Source organism: Oenanthe melanoleuca, chromosome 5 (assembly GCF_029582105.1).
Source record: "Oenanthe melanoleuca isolate GR-GAL-2019-014 chromosome 5, OMel1.0, whole genome shotgun sequence".
Taxonomy (NCBI): domain Eukaryota; kingdom Metazoa; phylum Chordata; class Aves; order Passeriformes; family Muscicapidae; genus Oenanthe; species Oenanthe melanoleuca.
This window is the reverse complement of record NC_079339.1, coordinates 9,956,465-9,980,830: the sequence shown is the minus strand read 5'-3', so window position 1 is coordinate 9,980,830 and position 24,366 is coordinate 9,956,465. Positions and strand designations below refer to the sequence as shown.

The 24,366-nt window shown below is 51.1% G+C and overlaps 4 protein-coding genes across 8 annotated transcripts; 2 read left to right on the top strand and 2 right to left on the bottom strand.

Annotated features, from left to right (window-relative positions):
• Positions 1 to 1,398: 1,398 nt before the first annotated feature.
• On the bottom strand, positions 1,399 to 5,729 carry RPUSD2 (RNA pseudouridine synthase domain containing 2). Its single transcript, XM_056494113.1, has 3 exons — positions 5,243 to 5,729; positions 4,514 to 4,810; positions 1,399 to 3,637 (listed from the first exon to the last, which is right to left on the bottom strand). Exons 1-3 carry the CDS (start codon positions 5,639 to 5,641, stop codon positions 2,849 to 2,851), a joined length of 1,485 nt encoding a protein of 494 aa, XP_056350088.1. The 5' UTR covers positions 5,642 to 5,729; the 3' UTR covers positions 1,399 to 2,848.
• A 130-nt stretch (positions 5,730 to 5,859) lies between these two features.
• On the bottom strand, positions 5,860 to 10,891 carry LOC130254507 (protein-L-isoaspartate(D-aspartate) O-methyltransferase-like). Of its 3 annotated transcripts, XM_056494122.1 has the most exons (9): positions 10,581 to 10,891; positions 10,326 to 10,460; positions 9,455 to 9,559; positions 9,085 to 9,116; positions 8,538 to 8,642; positions 8,191 to 8,311; positions 7,984 to 8,069; positions 6,955 to 7,124; positions 5,860 to 6,682 (listed from the first exon to the last, which is right to left on the bottom strand). In XM_056494122.1, the coding sequence occupies exons 2-9, from the start codon at positions 10,438 to 10,440 to the stop codon at positions 6,670 to 6,672; spliced, it is 747 nt and encodes a 248-aa protein (XP_056350097.1). In that variant the 5' UTR covers positions 10,441 to 10,460; positions 10,581 to 10,891; the 3' UTR covers positions 5,860 to 6,669. The 3 variants fall into 3 exon arrangements, with proteins under 3 accessions (XP_056350097.1, XP_056350096.1, XP_056350098.1); XM_056494121.1 differs by having other exon boundaries at positions 10,326 to 10,634; XM_056494123.1 differs by having other exon boundaries at positions 9,919 to 10,602.
• Positions 10,741 to 15,305, top strand: CCDC32 (coiled-coil domain containing 32). 3 transcript variants are annotated; one of them, XM_056494126.1, is made up of 4 exons: positions 10,741 to 10,820; positions 11,025 to 11,262; positions 11,969 to 12,125; positions 13,632 to 15,305. In XM_056494126.1, exons 2-4 carry the CDS (start codon positions 11,034 to 11,036, stop codon positions 13,768 to 13,770), a joined length of 525 nt encoding a protein of 174 aa, XP_056350101.1. In that variant the 5' UTR covers positions 10,741 to 10,820; positions 11,025 to 11,033; the 3' UTR covers positions 13,771 to 15,305. The 3 variants fall into 3 exon arrangements, with proteins under 3 accessions (XP_056350101.1, XP_056350102.1, XP_056350100.1); XM_056494127.1 differs by having other exon boundaries at positions 10,770 to 10,824; XM_056494125.1 differs by having other exon boundaries at positions 10,770 to 10,894.
• Positions 15,306 to 18,065: 2,760 nt separating this feature from the next.
• On the top strand, positions 18,066 to 21,766 carry LOC130254504 (prolactin-releasing peptide receptor-like). The gene is made up of 2 exons (XM_056494117.1): positions 18,066 to 18,192; positions 19,327 to 21,766. The coding sequence occupies exon 2, from the start codon at positions 19,373 to 19,375 to the stop codon at positions 20,456 to 20,458; it is 1,086 nt and encodes a 361-aa protein (XP_056350092.1). The 5' UTR covers positions 18,066 to 18,192; positions 19,327 to 19,372; the 3' UTR covers positions 20,459 to 21,766.
• Positions 21,767 to 24,366: the final 2,600 nt, after the last annotated feature.

The window sequence follows — 24,366 nt, the reverse complement described above, 5'->3', positions numbered from 1 at the left end:
AACCTCCTCTGGAATCCCAACAAAACGTCCTATTAGGGCTGGCTGCGTCCTTCGTAAGAATTAGAGGGATTGAAGATGAGGAAAGGCTGAGAGAGCTGGGATTGTTCAGCCTGGAAAAGAGAAGGCTCCAGGGAACCCTTAAAGCCCCTTCTAGTGCCTACAGAGATGGACTTTGGATAAGGGATAATGGCTCTGACCTGGAAAAGGGGAGATTTAGATAGGATATTGGGAAGAAATCAGTCCTGGGGATTGGCCTCAGGTTGCCCAGAGAAGCTGAGGCTGCTCCTGGATCCCTGGAACCGTCCAAGGCCAGCTCGGTCAGGGCTTGGAACAACCTGGGACAGTGGAAGGTGTCCCTGTCCATGGCAGGGGATAGAACTGGATGAACTTTAAGTTCCCAGCCACTCACTGGAAATACATCAAGTTCTCTTCAGATAAATAATTACTGCACTTGGCTTTGCCTTTCATCAAGTTATGGCAATTTAAAAAAACATAAATGAGTGTATTGACAAGATAGAGGAAAACTTTTCCTCTCTGCCTAGGCCATCCATGGTCCACTTTAAAAAAGGTCTAGAATTAGACGTCTGGAAGTAGAAGTTAATGAGATGCAGAGCTTCCAGAGGAAAGGACATCTCTCATTTCTGCTGTGACAGCTCTGAGCCCACCCTGCACATGCTGCCACAGTTTTAACGACACTTAAATCCTTCTGGAAATTAGATCATACCAAATCCTGGGCAGAGAGTGGCCAGATCACAAGGGTGCAGCCTCACCAAAGGTTCCCAACCACAATGTACGGGTTAAAACACAACTGGACATGATTTACTGTGTGGAAGGTGAGTGTTTAGGGGCCAATTCCAGTCAGTCCTGGGGAACACAGGGAAGTTTGCCAGGAGGGTGTATTTTTATGGAAAAGTGCTCTAGCACAGTGAGACAGACACTCTCCTGATAAAGACAGAAATGTAAGATTGTCTAGGATGAAAAAGACCTTGAAGATTAAGTCCAAACCTAACCCAGCACTGTTAAGGCATGTCAAGGTAATGGTGTACTAAAGAAAGGAATTCTTCCAGGACCTACACTTTGTATGGAAAACTTTATGCCCACAACAAGGACCCAGTATTCACCTCAGACCCAATCTCAGACGGGAATTTATCAGAGCATCTCCAACAGCAACATTTTCCCAGCTAACAAAACATCAAACACTGTTTTGGCATAAAATAAAATAAAATAAAATAAAATAAAATAAAATAAAATAAATAAAATAAAATAAAATAAAATAAAATAAAATAAAATAAAATAAAATAAAATAAAATAAAATAAAATAAAATAAAATAAAATGTAATTGGAGGTAGGATCTTTGTGAAATTAATCCTAAATTTTCATTGTTCAAAGAGTCTTGGAAACAGAAGCCCACAGGTTTATTGACCAGGAAACTAAAAGTTGCCAACTGCAGCCATTATTCCAGAAAAAAAGGGGAAAAGCAGTGCTGAGCTCCAGCTCCTCATCAGGCCTTCTGGCCCCAATCTTAGTCAGGAAAATCCCTGACAGAGCCTTTTTTTTGTAACAGAAATTTCTTACCAAAAAACCTGCCAGGATAACTTGGGACACATGAAAGTCTAATTTAACCGTCATCCCGAAATCTAGCCCCTTTCCCTTGCACCCAAATCCAGTAACAGCTCCAGCCACCCTTTTTTATACTGAAGGTGCCCAAGTTCCATTTATTTCCAAGAAAGGTGTATTCCAATGCATCAAAAATTTGGGTAACACAGATTTTTAGCATCACCTCTCCAAATATCTGGAATTGAATTAGAATCATGAAACCCTTGACAGGATGTGGAAGAGCAAAGCTCAAACCTGAGTGAATTTTTTATGGAAATGCTCATCATCACTTGGATTATCCAGCAGAGAAAGACATCACTTGGATCTTTTGGGCTACTGGAAGCAAGTAACAGTTTATTGTGATTTAGTAGCCATGTCCTGATGCTGGTGACATCATCAAGTGATTTTAGGGGGAAGATACTAATTCCTGTGGGCCGGCCAACCTGAGATCTCCAGAATTAATACAAAAACCCTCCCAGAAACCAAGAGTCAACCGTGTAAACACTGATGAAAATAAGAACTCTGGTGAGATTTACCATTCACATAAAATTATTTTTTAAAAAGTCTTCTGCTTCATAAAACTGCTTTTGTTTTTCTTGAAAGCTGACTGTCATACTGACATGATATTAAAAAATCTCTTCAAGATAAAATCTGGGGAACAGTACCTCCAAAACCAATACCTGCACCCTGAGCTACTAAATTAAGTAATTATTTGAATGAATATTGGTAATTTCAAAGGCAAGTGGATCTTGCTGACAAACAGCAGGCACAAAACAGATCACAGTGTTCTGGTTTTACCTCACAGCGTTCTCAGGAGTAATCTTGTAATTTTGAAATCAATCTGACAATAAAATACAGTAAAACCAGGTTTTTTATGACATGACATCCAGCAGCTCTTACTGTAAGACACAGGAACACAGCAAGAAAAATCAGTTTTCAATTTTTAGTGCATGCACTTCATTATCCATGTGGATAACTGATCCAGAACCCATTGAGGTGAAGGCAAAGCTGCCTGTGCCGAGCACAGTTTGGTCCTTGCTGCCCTCAAGCGCCAGTTCACTGAAAGGCAACACAAAACTCCTGTTTTAGCCTCGCTTCCCCACTGATTTTTACCTGTGGGAAGCGGGACAGTTCTCCAGCCCCACTGATCCCTCCCACCCCGGCTCAAGGCACACTCTTCACCCCAGCCACAATGGAAAGTCAATCTTTGGTCTGTGCACACCAGCAGTGCTGCAGGTGCTGGGTGTCCTGGTCATTCCTCCCAGTTCTCCATGGCCCACTCGGGCATGCTGGAGCAGTACTCAAAGTCCGTGCCCTTGTAGCGCAGGGCGTGCAGGAACATCACCAGCTCCTTGGGAGACGGGTCCCGCCTGCTCGTCCTGCACTCCACACACAAAGGGTCCTTCTCTTCCCAACCCTTCTCCCCCGCTTGCCCATCCTGATTCCCACACAAACTCAGCTCTTTGTCCTTATCAAGCATTTCCAGGTTGACATCAGAGTTCAGTGGACAAGCTGCTATGTCGTTCCTCTCCAGATCCTTCTTGTCCTCAGCAAGGCAGGAACTCCCATTTATAGGATCAGCCTCTGCAGACTTTGTGCAGTCACCTGAATTCCCACAGTCTTTGCTTTCGATGGGGTTCAAGTCCTCCTCCCCGATACCCAAGACCTCCAGGCTCTGTTTGGAACGATGCTCCTCCACCAAGTCCTTCAGGAGCTCCTCATCCGTCTTCCCGATGTTGCCGCCCTTGCCCCTGTGGGGGCCCCAGGCCTCCATGTTGTAGATGGGGTCGTTGACGATGGGGTGGCCCAGGAACTGCAGGTGGACGCGGATCTGGTGCGTGCGGCCCGTGCGCGGCAGGCACCTCACCACGCTGCTGCTGCCGTTGTAGCTGAGCCTCTGGAAGAGGGTCTGGCAGGGCTTCCCCCTGGGATCCACGCGGCACACGCCCACCTTGTAGGAAACCACCAGGATGGGCTCCTCACACACCACCTCGTGCTCTGGGAACTCCCCCACCACCCGGCAGACGTACTCCTTCTCCAGCTGCCGGGAAACACGACAGGAAGGCTCAGGAAACACAGTGGGAAACACACCCAAGCTCCAGCCTTGCTCCTCCTCCCTCTCCCCTCAATAAAACACAATTTAGTACAACACGAAAGGGAAAAAAATTAAAGCAGCTACTTAAAGTCAAATTTCCTCTCACATTTTCCCCAGCTACTTGGGAAATCAAAACCAGAAAGGCCTGGCCTATTTGCCTTCTAGTAAATTCAGGAGCCATCTCTCCACAGAATCTGGTTTACAGCCCTGAAGCCAATCCTGGAAAAAGTTCAGTTTGGATCAAAAGACTCTGGAAAAATGGGAATTTTAAAATTACAAAAGTAATGGATAGCTGACATACGTCCACTCACAAATAAATCTCATCTGTAACTGGTTTGCATGGTCCCAGTAAGTTTGCACAATCCCTTAGGGAAGAAGATCCCCTTCAACCCAATATTACCAAAATAATTTCAATTTTTAGGCGATCATTTCAACCTAAATTACCAAACTCAATTAAAGTTTTAGGAGACCCTTTTCAGTTTAATATTACCAAACTCAATTAAATTTGTAGGAGACCCCTTTCAGTCCAGTATTACTATAATAAATTAAACTACCACAATGAACTAAATTTTTTGGAGATCACTTCCAATCTGCTCTCAGCAAATGCAGTTAAATTTTCAGGGTTTTCAATGTAATATTATCAACTAAATTTTTTCGGAGCTCCCTTCCAATCCAGTATTACCAAACTCAACTTTTACTCCATCTCTTATTAGCGAAGCACCAACAGGTAAGAACAGCAACACAACCACGAGTTGTCTGGGGAGCTCGAGCTCATCTGGAGCCCAAATCTGGAGCACACCAGCAGCAGCTCCAAGCCCTCACCTGGCGCTGCCGGACCTGCTCGTCGATGCGCTTGGACACGGCGGCGCTCTTGGCGAACATGAGCACGCCCGAGGTCATGCGGTCCAGGCGGTGCAGGGTGTGCAGCTCCCGCAGGCCGTGCTCCTTGCCCAGGATGAAGATGACCGTGTTGTGCCGGAACCTGCCGCACGGGTGCACGGGCAGGGACGAGGGCTTGTCCACCACCACCACCTCCTCGTCCTCCGCCAGGATGCGGATGGGCTGCGCCGTGACCGGCGGCTCGTGCCGATGCACCGTGTTCCTGAGGAAGTCGTTGTTCTGGAAGGGATACGGACAGTCAGCCCCAATCCAGCTCGTGCAACCACCCACCCGGCCACAAACAACAGGGACTTGACATTGTGGGAGAAGAATTAAAGCCCCTTTCTCCTGGCACCCGGATTTAGGATAATAAGTGTGTGCGACACCACGCAAAAATCCAATAACTTGTCCGCCCCCAAGGGCCAAGGAAGCTGTGGGACACATGTGGGGATGTAGCATCCACATTCCCGAACCCAACGGGGCAGGGATCCCCCAGGACCTCGAATTTCCCCTTCAGCCCCTCCACAGAATCGCAGAATCTGCAGAACTGAAAGGAACCCATCAGGATGATCGAGCCCAACTCCGGGCCCTGCGTTATGCGAGCACGCAGCTCACGGGGTGACGCTCACGGCCTGGGGCAGGCCGGGCTCTGCCCACCCGGGGCCCGCCCACCTTGAGCACGATGTCCAGGTCGCGCACGGGCTCCTCGTTGAGGCGCAGGCGGCCGGCGCGGGCGGCGGCGCGGTAATAGGCGAGGGGCTGCGCTCGGAACTCGGTGCCGAAGACGTGCAGGAGGCTGCGGCCCACCCAGCGCCCCTTGCAGTACGTGCGGAAGTCGAAGTAGTAGGGGCGCACCTTGCGCAGGCCGCCCTCGAAGTAGTACGAGGTCTCGGCGAAGTGCTCGGCGCCGAAGCTCACGCCGGTGTTCAGCTTCCGCGGCGGCGGCACGTACCGCTCGCCGCCCGCCAGCCGCCGCTTCTTGGGGGCCGGCGCCGCCTCCTCCTCCTCCTTGCCGGCGGGGCCCGGCTCCTCCTCCCGGGCTCGGCTGGGGCCGGCTGCCGGCTCGGCCATGTCCCCGCGGGGCGGCGGCGGTGGCCGGACCCCACTGCGCGCCGCGCGCACCCACGCCGGCCCCACCGCGAGCCGCACGCCGTGACGCATCGCGCTGCGCCGGGCGCCGCAGCCAATCAGCGCGGAGCGGCTCCGCCAGGCCACGCCCCGTCCCGTTCCCGGCTCCCCCCTCCCCCCGTACTCCGTACCGTGAGGGCGCGGGGGAAGGAGGCGATGGAGAAGCGAGAGCGCCTTTATTTATTTAACTTCCGAGCAGTTTCTCCCCTCAGAACTGCTCCACAAATGACCCTCGAGCCTCCCCGCAGCCCGCCTGCCCCATGCGAGCCTCCTCAGTCACCGCCTGCCCCATGACAACCTCCTCAGTCAACCCCTTGCGGGAGCGACACGTCAGGGAAGAGCTGAAACATGAGCATTTGTTTATAACCCCGATCAGAAAAGCCAAGAAATGCGCATTTTTCGTAACCCCGTAGAGAGAAAAGTCCAGAAACAAGCATTTTTTCAAAATCTCGACCAGAAAAAAAAAGAACTCTGAGAAACGAGCATTTTTCATAACCTCAAAATCCAGTGTTGATGCCCATCATTGAATTAGCTGGTATAGGCAGGAAGAGAACACGCTCCCATATTTTAAAAATCAACAAATCAGGGTACATTGCTGCTCCAAGACACTAATTGTGACTTATTTTCGCCAAGCATTAGGCAGAGTAGTCTATGTTAAAGTGGTTTTAGTGAAGCTTTAGGTATTCCTGTCTATTTTCAGAATTCTCTGTCAATTGATGTTATCTAGAGTTTATCAGAGAGTTTATCTGCAGTTGTCTGGATCCGCTCCCTGGAAGCTGCCACGGCCTCCAAAAGCCTCCCCTGGTCCTGTCCCTGTTCTCCATCCCTCAGGAATGAGCTCCTCTGAAGCAGAACTTCCCTTTATCCACTGGTGAAATTTCCATTAAAAAGCAAAACCACACCGACCATCTACAGGCCTAAGTCCCTCTCATGAGCTTTCTGAGGTGCCTTTAGAGATATCCATCCGTGCGTCAGAGGTCATCCCTGAGGCAAAGGAAAACCAACAGTTACTACTCCCTCACTTCTGTGGAATTTAAAAACACACACAGGCTCCAGAGAAAGAGGAAATAAAACTCTGCAAGCTCTATCAAACAGAAAATACCCCCTTGCTTTGCCAAGCTGTTCTCTCCTGGGTTTTTTTTTTTTTTTTTCCACAAACAGCATCTGCCAAGGATCCAGGACTTGGTCAGCAAAGCCAAGGAGAGCAAGCTCAGAAGAAGAGGAAGGAGTGTTCCTCAGGGAAGAGCAGATTTTACCGAGGCCACTGCTTCTCCTTGTCCGTGAGAGGGACGTAGATGACGCCCATGAGCTGCGTCTCCACGATGTGCCCGTCGCTGGTCTTGTCGTACTGCATCAGCACCTGGTTCGCTCCCTCGGGCCCCACGGGCACGATCAGCCGCCCGCCCGGCTTCAGCTCCTTCAGCAGCTGCAGACGGGGAAATCCCGCTCAGCAGAGGCAAAAACAACCCCACAATGGAATTAGAGTGATGTGAAGGCCACGAAAGAAAATTAATTTCGAGCATGTGTTGGGTTGATGTGGCCAGAAATGTGTATTCTATCGCCATCTGTTGAAGCCGGGTGGGGCAGTGATTCCTTATCTCCATGGCACATACCATCTGCTCATGGGCCATCTTTAAGACCAGGTGGGGCAATCATCTTTCTCTTTTCCACAACCCATCCTCCCTTCAGGAAGATATCATCTGCTGGTGAGCCATTGAGTCCCACTGTATGACTGATAAAATTACATCATCCCATGGAAATATGATCCAGCCAGGGGGAGGAGCCAAGCCTTTCCTACCTAGATATAAAACTGAGATTTTGGACAACAAGATACCATTTCTCTGCTGGATTCCAAAGGAAAACTGGACCTTTCCACATCGTCCCTGGACCTTCAGAGGAAATCTGCACCCTTCTACAGGAGCACTGCTTCAGCTGAACCACATCTGCCACTGCAGGAGGATGCAGCCACCATTTAATGGGACTGCTACCAACACCCTGACTGACAGGGTGTCACCTTGTATTCTGACTCTGTCAGGGTTGGGATTGTTCTTTGTAATACTGCATTTCTATTTTGATTTTCCTAATAAAGAACTGTTATTCCTAATTCCCCTATCTTTGTCTGAGAGCCCCTTAATTTCAAAATTATAATGATAATTTGGAGGAAGGGGGTTTACATTCTGCATATCAAAGAGAAGCTTCTGCCTTTATTGGCAGACACCTGTCCTTCAAACCAGGACACAGCAGTTCCCTCATTTTCTCAAAGGACAGCCAGCATGGCCACTCACCTCCTTGGGGACGGTGGCTGCAGCAGCTCCCACATGGATGGCATCGTAAGGAGCCTCCTCGGGGTATCCCTGCCTGCCATCTCCAACTAGAGAGAAAACACGCAGGGAAGACTTTGGTTGTCATAAAAACTCAAGGCATCAACACAGACTGGAAGGACTTTGAGGAGCAGAGCCGAGGGAAAACCCCTGGGATTGCAGGGAGCTCACCCACAAGCTTCACACGGCCAGAGCTGAGCAGTGTGGGATCATCCTCTTGGACGTTCCGGATGGATTCGTGCACCAGCTCCTTGATGTGCTCCACACCCACAGCTTTTCCTGTCGGGCCAATCTGGAAAGAACATCAGTCTGACACCTGATGCCTCCGCTATGGAAGAGGCAGGGCAGGTTTCAGTGGGAATAGGGGAATTTCCAGGAAGAAACTGCAGAGCAGAGGTTCTGAAGAAGAGGTGCAAGCGCTGTGCCCCTTCCTTGTTTTTAAGGCTGAGCAGTCCCAGTTATATCAGCTAATTAAGGGATGTGCTTTGCAGGCTGGGAATAGAATGCCATGAGCTCACCATCCTGGCGAAGCACGCGGTAAGGTATCCGCTCCCAGATCCCACATCCAGCGCCTTGGCACCTTCCACCAGCTGATCCTTGAGCAGCTCCAGTGCGTGGGCGTGCTGCAGGGTCACCCAGCACAAGGAAAGTGGGAAACATCCCGGGGTTAGTCTCCTCTTCCAACACTTTTCCTTGTTTTCTGATTTAATCACAGCACACCTGGCCTTGTGCCTGACACTTCCAGAGCAAAACTCAAGTGTCAGACCTGGAAGATCTTTTGCAGGACATCATTTAGGCAGAAGCTCAGGAATTAGATGTGAAACAGCAGGAAAAAAGGTCTCATGCAAAAAAAGGGACAACATGGAATTAATATCGAAGCACACTTTTAAAGCAACTCAAAGAGTATAGGGGAAACTCCTCTTAAAATGAAAATCTCTAAAGAAACAAGCAGGATAATCATGTCCATGGGAGGATTCAGTTTTCTACTTGAAGAAAAATTAAATATAAAAAGATAAATAAGCAATTCCCTCCATTTCTGTTGAAAGTGAGGAGTTTTCACCTTACCATGTGCGGGGCGCTGATTGTAGCCTTGTAGCCTGAAAAGAAAAGGGTGACACAAGTTATTTCATAAGGAATAAAATTCTCAATAGGAACAGTCCTCATTTCTCCCCCACCATCCCCTAAAAACAGGAAAACACTTGTCTCCTTTCACACAATCACAGGATGATTTGGGTTGGAAGGGACCCTAAAGCTCATCCATTCCCAGTCCCTGCCATGGGGGGGGACACCTTCCCTTAGGACAGGTCGCTCCAAGGCCCATCTAACCTGAGCTTGGACACTTCCAGGCATAGGGATTCTACAACTAGACCATGGAGCACCTGCCAAGGCACCCTATGCCCTGCTGACAGCAGATGTTTTGCCAGAGGTGACTCACCAATGGATTGAGGAGAATCCATGTATGGGAAATACTTGATGTAGTGACCTCTGTCCGTAGCCAACAGCACATCAAAGACTCGCTGAGACTTAATGATCCCTTTTTCTGGGAAAGAGGGAAAAGGGAGACAGGCAGGACTGAAATCCTCAATTCCAGCAAGAAGAGATTAGAAAGGGGAAGCACACTTTAAGGAGTTTGTGGATCTGGGGGAATTAATGAGGGATCTGAGAGAGACAGCAAACCAAAGGCTGATGGAAGCACATCCTTTCCCATTCCCGCTAGGGGCCCAGCCACCAGCCCATCTCCAGAGTGTGGCCACCAGCATCCACAACACCTCTGGCACTGCCAAGTGCAAGGGAGTGAAATGGAGTCACTTTTCACGGCAGGAAACGGAGACTCCGGTTCAGGTTTCAGCACTGAACTCAAGGGCCACGACTGCAGAGACATCCAACATCCCTTCACACCTTTCTGCGGGAATGCTGGTAAGTTTACAGCTGTTTCTATGTGTGTTCCAGCTCGCTGTCCTGAGCGGAGCGGGAGCACCGGGCACCATTCCAGCCCCCGGGATGTCTCCAGCATGGATGTCCGGGACACTCGGGCTCGGAACACCGAGCTGCAGCACTTTGCAGGGCGCCACACACTCCCAGAGGCAGGGAAGGAAGGTGTGGAGAGGCTTTCCTGCCCCTTTTGGCATAACAGCTTGTTTCCAGCTATAAATAGAAGAGTTCAGGCTGGGGCAAATGCCGAAATTCAGGAACATTAACCCCAGCCCTTCCGAGTGGGCAGTGTCACACGGTGTGACACTAAATATCCATACGCAGACATTAAATATCCGTACACCGACATTCCAACGGATGCTGCCGGGACTCACTGTAGAGGTTGTTGACCAGCTCCGCGTGCGTTTTCCCGCTGGATGTCCAGGCCATGGTCCTGGCGAAGAGCAGCCCCATGAGTGCCAGCACGGCGCCGGACGGCAGCTGGCTCATCCCACGGACACGGCAGCGGCCTGCGGACAGAGGGGCTTCAGAGCCACGGCAGAGCTCCCCGTGTCCCGCTGAAACGCATCCCGCCCTCACTGAGCCATGGCAAGCGTGACACGGGCTCAAGGATGTCACACCGCACTCGCCTGCGCCGCCCGGGACAACTTCCGCCCTCTGTCAACGTGGCGGCGCGGCGGCCTCAGCGCCCCTCACGCTGCGGACCAATGGGCGCCCTCGCTCCGCCGGCGGCGCGCGGTGGTTGGTCAGACCCGGCGGCAGTGGCGGCGATGATTGGTCGGACCCGGCGGCGATGGCGGCGGTGATTGGTCAGACCCGGGGCCGGCGAGGCGCGGGCGGAGCTGCCGCGGTGCCCGGAGCGCGGGGCGGTGGGTGCGGGAGCGGGGCGGCCCCTCCGCCTCACGGAGGGAACATCTCTGCTGGAGGACGGCCGGGCGTCCTGGTGGGATGAGAATTCCCGGGATGTCCGCTGGCGTGGCTTGGGCAGAGGGAGGGAGGGAGGGAGGGAGGGAGGTGGCGGAGGCCTGGCGGGCGGATCGGCTCGGTGCTCACCGTTTATTCCCCCATGCCAGGATCCCAGGATGAGGATGATCGAGAGCGTGGACTCTGTGGTGACGCGGTCCAGCGAGGACCTCTGGGCTGAGATCTGCTCCTGTCTGCCGCATCCCGAGCACAAGGACGCCGGCGATGCTTTCACAGACTCCTTCCTGGATTCCTACGCCCAGGACAGCGGATCGGGTGGCTCTTCCCAACCTGCCCTGAAGCCCTGGGCTCCCCTGAACGACTCAGAGGTGTATTTAGCATCCCTGGGTGAGTGTCTCCCGCTGCCGAGGTGCCTGGTCACAGCTCTGTTTATTTAGTGGTCAAAAAGTCTCCCAGCTGCTTAGCACAGAATCTGACTCCTTTTCTTCAAGTGCAGCAGTGGAAAGGTGGAGCTCAGCCAGAGCTTCTTCATCTCTGCCACTTAAAGGAACTTTTTATAAAGTAAAGGCTGAATAAACTGGTTCTTACCCTCCACAATAAGTAGAGGCTGCACACAGCAACAGAACAGGTGGCAGAAGTGGCTTTTTAAGCTTTTATTTCTGCCAGAACTTTCATCATGGCTTTGTTGCTGTTTCACAGCGCACCAAGTAGTGCAATGAGAGTGATTTATATTCCAATTTGCATGGAAATTGTGGGAACTCGGTGCCTGCAAGATCTGTGCCCTCCCGTGTGATTTCATGGAAAGTGAGCAGTAAGTGTGAAAGTTATTAAAACCCCAAATGGGCTCAGTTGGCTGATTGCACAAACCTTATTTCCTTCAGCAGCATCACCTGAAAAACATCATCTTGTGCATCTATTAGAAAGAGAGCCATGCAGGTTTGAAATACAGGGGGAAAATTACTTTTAAAATTGAAATTAGTCTTGAAAACTTAATTTAACTTACTTCTGGATATACATGTCCAGATCCTTCTCTCCTTCCAGAAAAAAATACCCAGCATAACCAAGGTAACAATATCCCCTGTTCTCCTCACAGAGAGAAGACTGATGAGGATCAAGGGCCTGTCCCAGGAGGTGACCTCCAAGGACATGCTGCGCACGCTGTCCCAGGCCAAGAAGGAATGCTGGGACAGGTTCCTGCAGGAGAAGTTCGAGGCGGAATGTTACGTTGAGGGCCACGATGCTGATGAGAGGTAACGAGCCAGTCAGTGGGAAGGGTCACCACTTACCCTTAAAAACTAGAACAAGGTTTTGCCAGGGCATTACATGGGGATTCTGTCTCCCTGCAGCTCGGAGAGGCTGCCACGGGATTCCTGCAGCATTTTGGGAATGCCCATTGGGGTTGGGCTAGAGGGAGCACAGAGCACGTAGGGTTTGAGCTTCCAGTGCTGCTTTCTGATCCTTGCACCCCTCAGACTGCATGGGAGCAGTTGGGACCTACTCAGTGATTTACCTCTTCACACATTGGGTAGGGAAGGAATGGAGCAGAGGAGGGAATGTCCAGTGGGTCTCAGATGGGCATTTGGGGTTGGTGCCAGTCCTGGGATCAGATTTCCCTTCCCTGCCTCTCTTACAGTGCTTCTGCTCTCCTCCCCATTGCCCTCTCACAGATGATGTCAGAAGTAAGGTGGGAGCCCTTTTCCTAAGCAATCTCCCATTCCCAATCACATGGAACACTCTCCAAATTCCTCATTTCTCAGCTGACATTTTCCATGATTGCTTCTGGATGACAAGAAGATTATTTCTCTCCCTTGAAGAAAATCTGCTTAAGCCAGAACTATGAAAAGTAATCCCTGTTTATAAGGAGGTTTCAGATGGTTCCTTTGGTCCCCAGTTAACTTCAATGTGATTTGTATTTAAAACCAAGCCTTTATGTGCTTTCTGCTGTTTTTAGAGTGGGGATGTTATCCACAGAAGAATTTCAGTCCCTAGAACTTGACTATGAAGTTAGAGGTCACTCCTGAATGGTGATGAAGTTTTGAGTCTTGCCCACTGATGTAATTAAAGAAGCCTTAATTTTTAAGTCCACTGAATTATGGTGTTAGACTGTAATGGCTGTAAAGGTTTTTTAACCTTTCAGTGCTATTAATGCTCACACATTTTGAGATATTCTTCCTGCTTTGGTTTTGTTCCCTTCTCTTTCCCCCCATATTTCCTGATCTTCATCACAGAGAGGCACTTGGTGGTTTGGTTTGTTTGAACAAGAGGTTTTTTACTTCCAGCCCAGAAAGCTGGAAGCTCCTGGAATCACAGATTGGTTTGGGTTGGAAGGGACCTTTAGGCCCATCCAGTTCCACCCACCTGCCCTGGGCAGGGACACCTTCCACTATCCCAGGTTGCTCCAAACACCATCCAGCCTGGCTTTGAACACTTCCAGGTATCCAGGGGCAGCCACAGCTTCTCTGGGCAACCTGTGCCAGGTCCTCAGCACCCTCACAGGGAATAATTTCTTCCCAATATCCCATCTAACCCTGTCCTCTGTCTGATTGAGTTAGAGTCTAGCTGCAGAGACACAGGAGAACTTGAGGTGTGCAAAAGGCTGAAAGGGATCCTGTGCAGGGCCTTTACCCTGAGGGAAATCAGAGCATAAAACGCGTTAGGAAATGCCCGTGGAGGCTTTTCCTGTCGCTTCTCCTGTGTGTTCCTGGGCAGCTCTGTCACTCCCTGCTCTCACCAAGCTGTCCCTTTGCTGTCCCCAGCACGCTGGAGCACCTGAAGCGCTGGCTGCAGCCTGACAAGGTGGCCATCAGCTCCGAGGAGGTGCAGTGCCTCATCCCGCCAGAATCGCGGCCGGAGAAGCCGGAGAGCGAGGAGGAGCCTCCGGCTGCGGAGCAGTGAGAGCCCCCAGCCCTGCCCAGGGCTGCCTCTTGACCCAGCCCCCAGGAAGATGTATAGGAATAGCAGGAAGTGGGGCACAGAGCAAATTCTCAGTGATTGGAAAAGTAATCTGTAAAAGGAAGAGCCCTCAACACACCAAATTCCAGCTCTGGAGCTCCGCAGGCAGCGACTGGCACTGGTGGGGACGGGAGGGAACGGCTGAACCAAAACCTCACACTGATCTTCTCCAGCCTGCAGCCACCTCATCATTCCAGCCTGGATGTGGATTGCTTGGAATCCATCAGGAGACACGTTAAACAGCAGCAACAACAAAAGCAGTTGTTGGGAAACACCAGAAAACATCACGGTCTAGAAGAGAGCAGAGAAACCACTAAATCACTTTGTTCCTGTCTTTTACCTTTTCATTACTCAGTTGGGCATTTTCTTCCTTTCCTGCCAAATCCACTTTGGTGTTTTCTCCAGATCTTCACTGTTTCAGTCTGACTTGGCCCCAGGCTGTGCCAGGAAGAAGACAGATGTTTCTCACCTCTGAATTTGGGACCTTGAAGGAAGCTCTCACTGCAGTCAATAAATTGATGATGTCATTGACATTGTAACTATTTTACATTCCTCTCTGTAATGTACCCCCTAATATCCCACTTTATTGCCCAAACTCTGTATTATAGACTGTAGGGGGAGTATTTTTCCTCTGGTTGGTCATTTTGTACCTGTTCTTTATTCCTTCAGCCTCTCCAGAAAAAGATCAGATGAGATTCTGTATTGGGAAACCAAGAGGGGTAGCCAGGGAGGCTACAAACAACTTTTTTTCATCACAGAATTGCATAGAATTCTCTGACTTGAAATATATTTAGCATTTAATTGGTTTTTTTCACCCTGCTTAACTCTTCAAAGGGTCATTCCCTTTTACTAATCCAAGAATCTGATTTTGTGCGGAATTTTCGCTGATCTGTGTGTTCTGCCTCAGCACCAACACTGGAGGTCGGTAGAGGGAAGCAGCACAGTCTGTCAGAGCTCCCTGGGGGAAACTGTGGTTCTAAGAGTTAATCCACACCAGATTAATACCGTGTTCATTTATGTATCTGTTGGAAAATACTTTTTTAGGAGTAAATTCTTGCCGGAGCCTCCCAGTTTCCTGTCTCTGTACCCAAATAGAGGCACCACCGTCAGCTTTCCTGGTGTAACTCCCACCCCATTCTCACCTCCCAAAAAAGTCCCCCTCAGAATTCTCCAGTAAAACAACCCCTTGTGTTTTAAACCTAGAGAAATGGGGTGAATCACCTGAGTGCCAGTGGGGCACAAGCCTCGTGTCTTGCTGGTTTGGTCATTAAATGTCCCTTTTAATTCATCCTTTAACTGTCCTTTATTATATGAAGTCTGTGTCCTTGTGCAGATCTCTTACCTGATGTAACAAAGCTGTGACAAATGTGCAGAACTCTGAGCTGTTCCCAGAAATGGTTTGTGCAGAGAGAGGAAGCATCAATTTCTCTGTCCCCAGCCTATTTCCCAGTCAATAAAATCCTTCTTATGGGTAGCAAGCACTGTGAGGATGCTTTATATTATCTTACCTGTTCTTAAACATGTTTGAGGAAGAAATGTACCCAAAAGAGCTGTGCTGAAATAATTCCACATCCACATCACCAAGCATTTCCTTTGGAGAGGGGACCTGAGGGAAAAGCTCTTATTATTTCACTTGTAAAAATAAAAACCATTCCAAGATTCTCTGACCTGCTCTGTGGAAACATGTGGGGCAAAAGAAAATCCAACTGACCATTTCAGAGATGGACCAATAATTTCCTTAAACTAATCCTTTATGTAGAGTTAACTTTTTCCCCCTCCCATATATAATAAATACAGCTAAATACATATAATTATTTGTAATTAAATTATAACAGGGAGTATAGACTTGGGGTGGGTCGGCACTTAAATCTCCATTAAAAAAGCCCTTTAAAACTTCTTTACAAAATCACTGAAACTGAATAGGAGTGTGATGTGTCTGAGCAGTGCTGTTAGTGATGCCATGCATCATTTGAGTAGCAAGGGCTTTACCTCCCAATGTTGGGGTTTTTTTTGGGAAAAACAGGCTGCTGAGCTCCTCTCCACCAAACAAACTCTTGCTGGTAAAAGCAGCAGCCTCACTGGGGGTGGTTTTTACTTCTACAGCAACACCAGTCTTCCTATGTGTGGAAATAACTCCCACAGAGGGAGAACTGTTGAGGCTGGAAAAACCCTCTGGGATCATCGAATCCAAGCCCAGCACAGCTGAGCCCACCCCTGTCCCCAAGTGCCACAAAAACCACATGGCTTTTAAATCCCCCCAGGGCTGGGGACTCTACCCTTGCCCTGGGCAGCCTGCTTTTAACAATTTAACCCAAATTTTTGCACAGGCACAAACCAGCCAGCAGATACAGGGAGTGACTTTCAAGCAGGATAAATGAGTAGATCACAAAGGAAACAGCATCCCCCCCTTCCCTTTGTACCTTTTAAAAACAATATTTTAACTTTTTCTCTGCATGAGACATTATTTCTGTACCCCTGAAAGCCAGTGGAGACCCCATGTGGTGGCACAGCCCCGGCCTGGCAGGGGTTTGCTTTCAAAATGGGGCAAAATAAAATTGTGTCTAACAAAATTCACCTGCTGCTCTTGTCAGAGCAAGGGGAGGGCAGGGCTGGCAGAGCACTTTGGGCAGCAAGGAAAGGCTCTCACCCATCCAAACGGGAAGAAAATGTGGTTCTCCACAAGCTTGGACCAAAGGAATCAATCCCACAAAAGCATGAGCTGGCAGCACCCTGCGGTGATGCTGAATTCCAGGATAATTTGGGTTGGAAGGGACCTCAAAGCTCATCCAGTTCCACCCTGTGCCGTGGGCAAGGACAAGTTCCACCATGCCAGGTTGCTCCAAGCCCTGTCCAGCCTGGCCTTGGACACTGCCAGGGATCCAGGGGCAGCCACAGCTTCTCTGGGCAACCTGTGTCAGGGCCTCAGCACCTTCACAGGGAAGGATTTCTTCCTGATACCCACTCCAAACCTTCCCTCCTTCAGCTTAGGGCCATTAAATATTCCATCCTCCTTTGGAATTGACAGGGTCTCAAGGATCTCTGGTTATTTCTACGAACCACCCTGGTGACATGGAAAAGAATAAAAATCACAGCAAAGTGATTCCTGTCCGTGATCCATACGGGATGGGAGGGGCAGCAGGATGCCACAGGGTGGGCTGCAGCTTCCAAACCCATCCTTGTGCCCCTGAGCCGGGACCTGGGGTGGGGCAATACGAGCTCTGGGGATAACAGTGATTTATTCTGCATGCTCTGGAAGCAGCAAAGGTGATGTCAAGGAAGGTTTTTCCAGGATGAGCCCGTGCAGAGGGAGAGCTCCCAGTGCTGCAGCCGGGTCGCCCTCTGGCCTGTGACTGCCTTGGGGTGGAGTCATCATCCCGCTGTCGGCTCCAAAGCCCAGCTCTGCTCTCCAACCAGCCTCTGGCTCTCCTTATCTGATTGTTCTGCTCTTTAAAATTAACAGCAGCTCTCGTCAGGCGCTGATACGGAGACAAAGATGATTTTTTCCTGTTGATTATTCGGCAGGGGTGAGCACTCTCCCGTGGATCAGCTCAGCCAGCTTTAATAGCCAGCCCAGCTCCATCAGATTGGGATAAATTAATCACCATCTTACACCAAAACTCTCCATTTTGCAGAACTTCTGTGACGGCTCTGACAATTCCCATTCCTGTTATCCTCCCAAAATTCCAGCGGATGATCATTATTTATCACCTCCCCTTATTTAAGCACGGCTCACCCTGGTACCCTTTCCCATTAGGGGCAATTCACAATGGCTCACCCCATCCTACACTTGCCCCTCCAGCTGGGCCGCCAGCACCCCGGGCTGGGTGCCCATCGCCCTACGGCTGGGTCACCCTCTCCCTGTTCTGCCCCTTCCCCATTTTCCCCGCTCCTCCCTCGCCCCCGGCCCGGGACCCCGACGGGGCGGGCGCCGCCGGCTCCGGGAGCTCCGCGCGGTCCCCGCGTCCTCTCCGCGCCTTCCCGTCCTTCCCCGCCGGGAGAATGCGCCTGGATCCGGCCCCGAGGGCGAGGGAGGGGCTCCCGCAGCCCCCCGGTGCTCCCCGCCGGGCCGGGGGGCGGGATGCGGCTCCACCTGCGGTGCGGGGCGCCGGGATGTGCGAGGAACGCCGAGCGCCGGGGGTGGGAACGTCCTGTTCCTCCGGGACTGAAAAGCTCAGGCAGCGGGGAAAAAAAAAAAAAAAAATAAAGGAAGACAAAGCACGACAAAAAAACCTCACAGCATAAAAGCCCGGCTGAGAGCGGCTGTGAACACCCCGCGAAGGGAACGCTCCTCCTCATCCTCACGGGAAGGAACATCGGTGGGCAGCGGGCGGCTCGCAGCCCGGAGCACCCCGGAGCCCTCGGCAGGTAAGAGCGCTCCGGACCGGGACTGGGGGTCCCGCAGCCACACCCGGGACCCCCAAACCCCAGCCAGAGTTCAGTGGTTTTCGGAGAGGGAGCTGGACCCCGGCGATGCACAGAAGGGCTGGTTTGACTCTCGTGGGTACACGAAGCAGAATTAAAGAATTTAATTGAGCCTCAGAATTTTCATTCTGTAAGTTAATGAGCATTTTGGCTCCTCAGCTGCAAGTTTCCTGATGGGTTTTGTGCTCCTGCCCGAGGCAGGGCACGGGGACCGGGAGCTGTGGTATCTCAGCGTGCGCCCTGTGAGTGCAGCTGGGATGTAGAAAACCACAATATCCCTCGGTTAATTACAAGGGTTTCTTAATTAATGCTGATTTGACTCTCCACTGGGGGGAAAAGACTGTCCAGATCCTGGTAAGGGGGATCAAACAGTAATTTTGAGAGCTTGGGGCTTGAAAGGAGGGTCCTGGAGGGAAACTTTTAATTTCCATACACTTTCTGCTGGAATATATTTTACCTCGTTCCCCTGAGCTACTCTGAGGGGGTTCGTGGAGGTGCCCAGGGAGCCAGGCACTCCCTCTTTCCCTCCCTCCCATCACAGCTGCCACGGGGAAAGACAGGAGAAGGCAAAGCTCCATGGGTGGTGAAGATAAAACCAAGGGGATAAAAGAGCCCCATGGGATGGGTTGGGGTGGGGGAGACACAGGAGTGCAGGGGGTGGGAAGGATGCTCCTGCCCAGCCAGGTGGCATGGGGCTGGTGGGTCAGGGTGGAATTAACTGGGAAAAATAAAAAGTAAGAAATGCAGGAGTGTCTTTTTTTTATTATATTGTTTGCCTTACATCAGAGCATCTCCTAGATCACTCTCCATGAGGTTTTTCGAGCCGATTTCTGGGTCCTGCTGCCCCAAGCTGGCATCTCCCCACAGATCTGTGCTGGCTGCTTAACTATTTCACAGCCAGCTTCCCAACTTTCCTCCACACCGGCGCTCCTCTGTGTCTGTCACAGGGCATCTTCACTCTTAAGCAAGTCATTTAAACCAGCAGTGCCTCAGCACAGAGCAGTGCAAAAGGCCCTGGCTCTGGGGACAGGTCCCTCTGCCCAGATGTTCAACCAAATGTGTTTATGTCCCCTCCAGAGCTCGCAGGCTCCTCTGTGCTTGGCTTTGAGCCACAGGGGCTCCCATGGCTCAGCTGCCCAATGACTCCTGGCACAACAACTCCGCCCTGATCTTCGCGGGGCTGGACCTGCTGCTGGAGCTGAAGCCGCTCTTCATCCCGCTCTACGCCACGCTGGTGACGGTGGCGTGCGTGGGGAACCTCTTCCTCATCCTCCTCATCGCCCTCACCAAGAAGCTGCACTGCACCACCAACTTCCTGATCGGGAACCTGGCGGTGGCCGACTTCGTCATGTGCCTGGCCTGCGTGCCCCTGACGGCCTCCTACGCCTTCGAGGAGCGGGGCTGGCTCTTCGGCGTGTTCATGTGCCACTTTGTCAGCCTGCTGCAGGCCGCCACCGTCTTCGTGTCGGTGCTGTCGCTCACGGCCATCGCCATCGACCGCTACGTGGTGGTGGCGTACCCGATCCGCCGGCGCCTGGGCCGCAGGGCCTGCCTGGGGCTGGTGGCCGCCATCTGGCTGCTGTCCCTGGCCGCCGCGGTGCCCACCTCGCTGCACACCCACTACCTGGACCTCAACGCCATCGGCCACGACATGATCATCTGCGAGGAGTTCTGGAGGCACGAGGAGCGGGAGCGGCTGCTCTACTCGTGCCTGATGCTGCTGCTGTCCTACATGCTGCCGCTGCTGGCCGTGTCCGTGTCCTTCTGCGCCATCGCCCACCGCCTGCGCAGGAGGAGCGTGCCGGGCGCCGCCCCGCACTGCCGCCACAAGTGGGCCAGGACCAAGCACAAAACCTTCCGGGTGCTCACCGTCTCCGTGGTCTGCTTCGCCGTGTGCTGGCTGCCCCTGCAGGTGGTCAACTTCATCCGGGACGTGGACGAGGAGTTCACCATCCTGGACAAGAGGTACGTCAACGTCGTCCAGGTCTCGTGCCACCTGGTCGCCATGAGCTCCGCCTGCTACAACCCCTTCATCTACGCCTCCCTCCACGACAAATTCTGGTTCCACCTCAGCAGCTGCTTCTACCGCAAGAAGCGGAGCTCCAGGAGCACGTCCTGCAAGGCTTCCCGCTTCAACACCTGCTCCACCCTGGCAGATGCTCCCACCGGGGCCTCGGACAAGATAGCTCTGCAGTCCAGGTTACCTTAGCCAGAGCACCTGAGGGGTTGGGTTTGCGTGGCCCTGGATCCCAAACCCTGCTGGGACACATCCCTATATCCCAAATCACGGCTGGCTGTAGTGCTGCATTTGGAGCACCAAGACTTCACCCCATGGTTTATGCAGGAGGTGCATCAGCAAGGCGAGCACCCATTGTGTAAAAAACTCTTTGGAGAGAGCACATCTTCATTTTGTAGGATATAGATTGTTCCTAAGCAACAGGCAGCACTTTGTGCCACGGGAAGAGGTCGACCTGCACGGGGAGCCGTGAAATTGCTGCGCATTTATCCTTTAAAATTCACCTTATTGGTGAAGGGACAATGCAGGCTCAGAGAAATGCATTCTGCAGGTGCAGATGGGGACATGTTTGGAATGGGAATGACTCTCATAACCTGCTTTGCCTGCTGGAGAAGCTGCCCCTGTAACCAGGCAGGGCATCCCAGTTTCTCCCAAGGTGCAGACGGGCACATCCACGAAGTCATCGCTGCTCTTCATGGCCAAGTAGGACTCCAAAGATCTCAAGCGATGAGTTTTCTGGGAGTGATGTCTCAAATTCTGCTCCCAGGGAAGTTTAGCTCAGTGTGTGTCCACGTTCAGGGTCCTGCAGTGGAGGTGGGAATCCCAGTGCCAGGCTGTTCTATCCCAGGAGCTGCCAGATGAAGGCTGGGTTCACTTGTGCTCCTTAGGGTCTGAGGTGCCCCTGTGGCCTCTCAGGCTGCTCTGTGCAAGCAGCACATGCAGAAGGCAGCATCTCCTTACACCCAATTCCCATCTGAGTTTTCACCTCTTGATTTCCCAGGAGAAACCCTGGGAACAGCCCATAGGCCCCACAGCTCAGGGCCATGGCAGCTCCCATGCTCTGCTCTGTGGGGCCAAGCCGTGACCCCCACTGCTCCTCATGCCCAGGGACAGCACCTCCAAGCCCCCAGGCTCCTCAGCCCTGCAGACACCTGCCCATGGCACTGGCCAGCATTCCCACCTCTGCCAGCAGCTCGGGAGCATCCAGGCACATCCTGGACCCCAACAGGGTCCCTAATCCACTGCCCTTATGCCCACACACGAGCTTGCTCACCTGCCTGAGGCCCTCATGGTGGCCCTAGAAGGACTTGTGACCTTCTGTGGGGTGGCAGCAGAGACAGGGACCCGTCCCACGCAGTGCTGGTGGCCTCTGCCTCATTCCCACAGAGCAGATCCCTCCTCGGCTTCCTGCAGCTTCCCGGGGCTGCTCATCCCAGAGGGGCCAACCAAGGCAGAAGGTCCCTCTCTGTCCTTCCTGTAATAAAGGCTTCAAGAGCTTGGGCTGTGTGTGTGCATTGATGTGAATCCCACAAATCCCAGAAACCTCTCACTGCAGCTCACTCATTTCCCAGGAGAATGCCAGCTTGGATATGGTTAGTTCTGTCCTGGGATTAGTGCTGGACCAGGTTGCACCAAGCCGCATCCAAGTGTTCAGCCTGGCTTTGGACACTTCCAGGGATGGAGCAGCCACAGCTCCTTTGGGCAGCCTGTGCCAGGGCCTCACCATCCTCAGAGCCAAGAATTTATTCCCAGTATCCCATTTAACACTGCCCTCTGTCTGACTGAAGCCATTTCCCCTTGTCCTGTCACTGCTGGTGTTGATTCCTTCTCTTTTCATTTCATCCCAACACAATCTCTATTAATTCACTCAAAATTAAAACCCCTAAATTACCCTAAATTACTCTTCTTAACCTTTTTCTCCCCCCAGCTCTACCACCCACTCATTCCCATCAGTGCATTTATCTGCAGGACCATTTAAAATCCATATATCCATCCCGGAGAACTGATCCACAAAGAGGATGATGTTTCCTCTTCCATGTTTCCAGACCAGACTAGAATTTGCAGCTATTGAGCACTGGGAAAGAAAATCCCCACCCTCAGGTCCCTCTGTTGAGATGTTTTGCTCATTCCCCAAATTATCTGCGGGAAAAGGGAAAACACTATTCTGGGAGGATGAGCTAAAAGCCGAGTGACTTCTGAGAATAAACACAGAAATCCCGGAGCTGCAGTCTGTGATTCACAGAAACTGGATATATAAAGGAGAACACGGTTGGTTTTCTTAATGAAAGTAAATTAATCAGATAAATGAGGAAAGAAAACATGTTTGAAGGCTGATTCTGAAGAGCTTTTCTCAGGAAGCTGCTCAAAGCTTTTCTCCCAGGAACCAGGGGGTATAAAGAGGATATTTTTGCTAAATCATCCTCAATTATTAAGAGTTTTACAAAATATTCTCCCTGAGGCTGTTTCTTCCTCACAAACTCTCTTGTTGGTTGAAATATGGTTGGTAATGGTTGGACTCGATGATCTTAAAGATCTTTTCCAACCTAAACAATTCCATTCTGTGATCCTCTCCTCTACCAGGATTTGGTGACTGTAGCTCTCCCATCTGCCAGGACAGCCCGGGAAGTGAAAATATTGGCAGCCTGTTTAGGTGTTTACAGCTCTAAGGGGCAGATAATATAATTTATTCCAGTGATGTTCTTTCAAAAGCACTCGAGAGATGATTACTTGAAAGAGCTTACCTACAAGCAAGGTATTATTCCCATTATTTGATCCCCATCCATGTTTCTCCCATGGCTGCAGATGATGAGGCCCTTTGTCCTGCACTGCAGAATGAAATGAGATGATCATCAGCTCTAAATGCACATGGAGGATCAACACTGTTTCCATGTATACTCCTAGAAATTTCCTCCTCTGTTTTCAAATCAGGCAGAGCAAACAAAATTTGCCTGGTAATTTTCCATTGACTTTTAGTCCCCCTCTCACTGCGTTTATTCTGTCTGGATGTCAACAGTGATGACAAAACATCCATAACAGAGAAATTCTTCCTCTGAAACAGGATCATTGGGCAAATTTTATTTGTGGATCTGGAAAAAGCTTAGAAATTGTTGATTCATTTATTATTATTGTTATCATCATCATCATCATCATCATCATCATCATCATCATCATTGCAATTATTTCCTAGTTTATTGTGAATAACATTTTGACTCAAGCCACTGCTTCTGATTTCCTTGACAGGGCTTGCAAAATATCTTTTGCATTTCTCTGGGCAGATTCCATGGGCTGTACAAACTGTGGCCAACTCTCTTCCCAGATCTTGGCTCTGGTTAAAGAGGCAGGTTTGTGATGTGTACAGGAGTAAATCAGACTTATCTTCACTTCTTTTGGCAAAAAGCACAGTTGATACAACTCAGGCTCACAGTAATCACAGGGAATGTGGGATAGGACAGAAGGGACCTTAAATCCCACCCAGTTCCACCCCCCTGCCGTAGGCAGGGACACCTTCCAGCAGCCCAGGTTGCTCCAAGCCCCACCCAACCTGGCCTTGGACACTTGGGGGCTGGATCCCAGTGGATCATGCAGGCTGAGCATCTTGCCATGGACATCACCTCTCTGTGGACTGCTGGATCTTCCAGCGTGGTTGAATTATTGAAAGCACCAGAGCTGATTTATGGACGGCCCCACTTCCGACTGATCCCGTATTCCCCCGGCGCCTCCTCTGTCCCTGCGAGCGCTCTCACTTTAATTCCTGTGAGCGTAGCAAGCCCTCGCTGCAGCAAATTAACCAAGATTTCCTAAACCCCAGTCTACTCCTGATTCATCTGTTTTATCCATCATCCTGCTCCCGCAGCAGATGCCAAGAATCTCCTTAGTCACACAGCACGGTCACCGTGCCCTCGCTTGGGGACAAACCTGGCACTTAGCTCAACATTGCTCCCCAAGGCAACAATGAAGGATGGGGTGCTTTGTACCACTCCCCAAAAACCTACAGACACATCCCTGGCTTGGTGTCCCTGCCTGGGACTCTCCAGCATGCCAAGGATGGAGCAGGGCTGGGAGACACCCTAAAACCCTCCCACTCAAAGCGTCATTTTTAC

Excerpts from the sequence above, each read along its gene's own strand:
- LOC130254507 (XM_056494122.1), bottom strand. The coding sequence starts at position 10,440 with ATGAGCCAGCTGCCGTCCGGCGCCGTGCTGGCACTCATGGGGCTGCTC. Across the intron at positions 9,560-10,325 it reads GCTGGTCAACAACCTCTACA|AAAAAGGGATCATTAAGTCT; the intron begins GTGAGTCCCGGC and ends CCTCTTTCCCAG. Across the intron at positions 7,125-7,983 it reads CAGCCACCGTCCCCAAGGAG|CTGCTGAAGGAGCTGAAGCC; the intron begins GTGAGTGGCCAT and ends CCCCGTCTGCAG.
- CCDC32 (XM_056494126.1), top strand. The coding sequence starts at position 11,034 with ATGAGGATGATCGAGAGCGTGGACTCTGTGGTGACGCGGTCCAGCGAG. Across the intron at positions 11,263-11,968 it reads GGTGTATTTAGCATCCCTGG|AGAGAAGACTGATGAGGATC; the intron begins GTGAGTGTCTCC and ends TTCTCCTCACAG. Across the intron at positions 12,126-13,631 it reads GGCCACGATGCTGATGAGAG|CACGCTGGAGCACCTGAAGC; the intron begins GTAACGAGCCAG and ends TGCTGTCCCCAG.
- RPUSD2 (XM_056494113.1), bottom strand. The coding sequence starts at position 5,641 with ATGGCCGAGCCGGCAGCCGGCCCCAGCCGAGCCCGGGAGGAGGAGCCG. Across the intron at positions 4,811-5,242 it reads ACCTGGACATCGTGCTCAAG|AACAACGACTTCCTCAGGAA; the intron begins GTGGGCGGGCCC and ends TATCCCTTCCAG. Across the intron at positions 3,638-4,513 it reads AGCAGGTCCGGCAGCGCCAG|CTGGAGAAGGAGTACGTCTG; the intron begins GTGAGGGCTTGG and ends GTTTCCCGGCAG.
- LOC130254504 (XM_056494117.1), top strand. The coding sequence starts at position 19,373 with ATGGCTCAGCTGCCCAATGACTCCTGGCACAACAACTCCGCCCTGATC.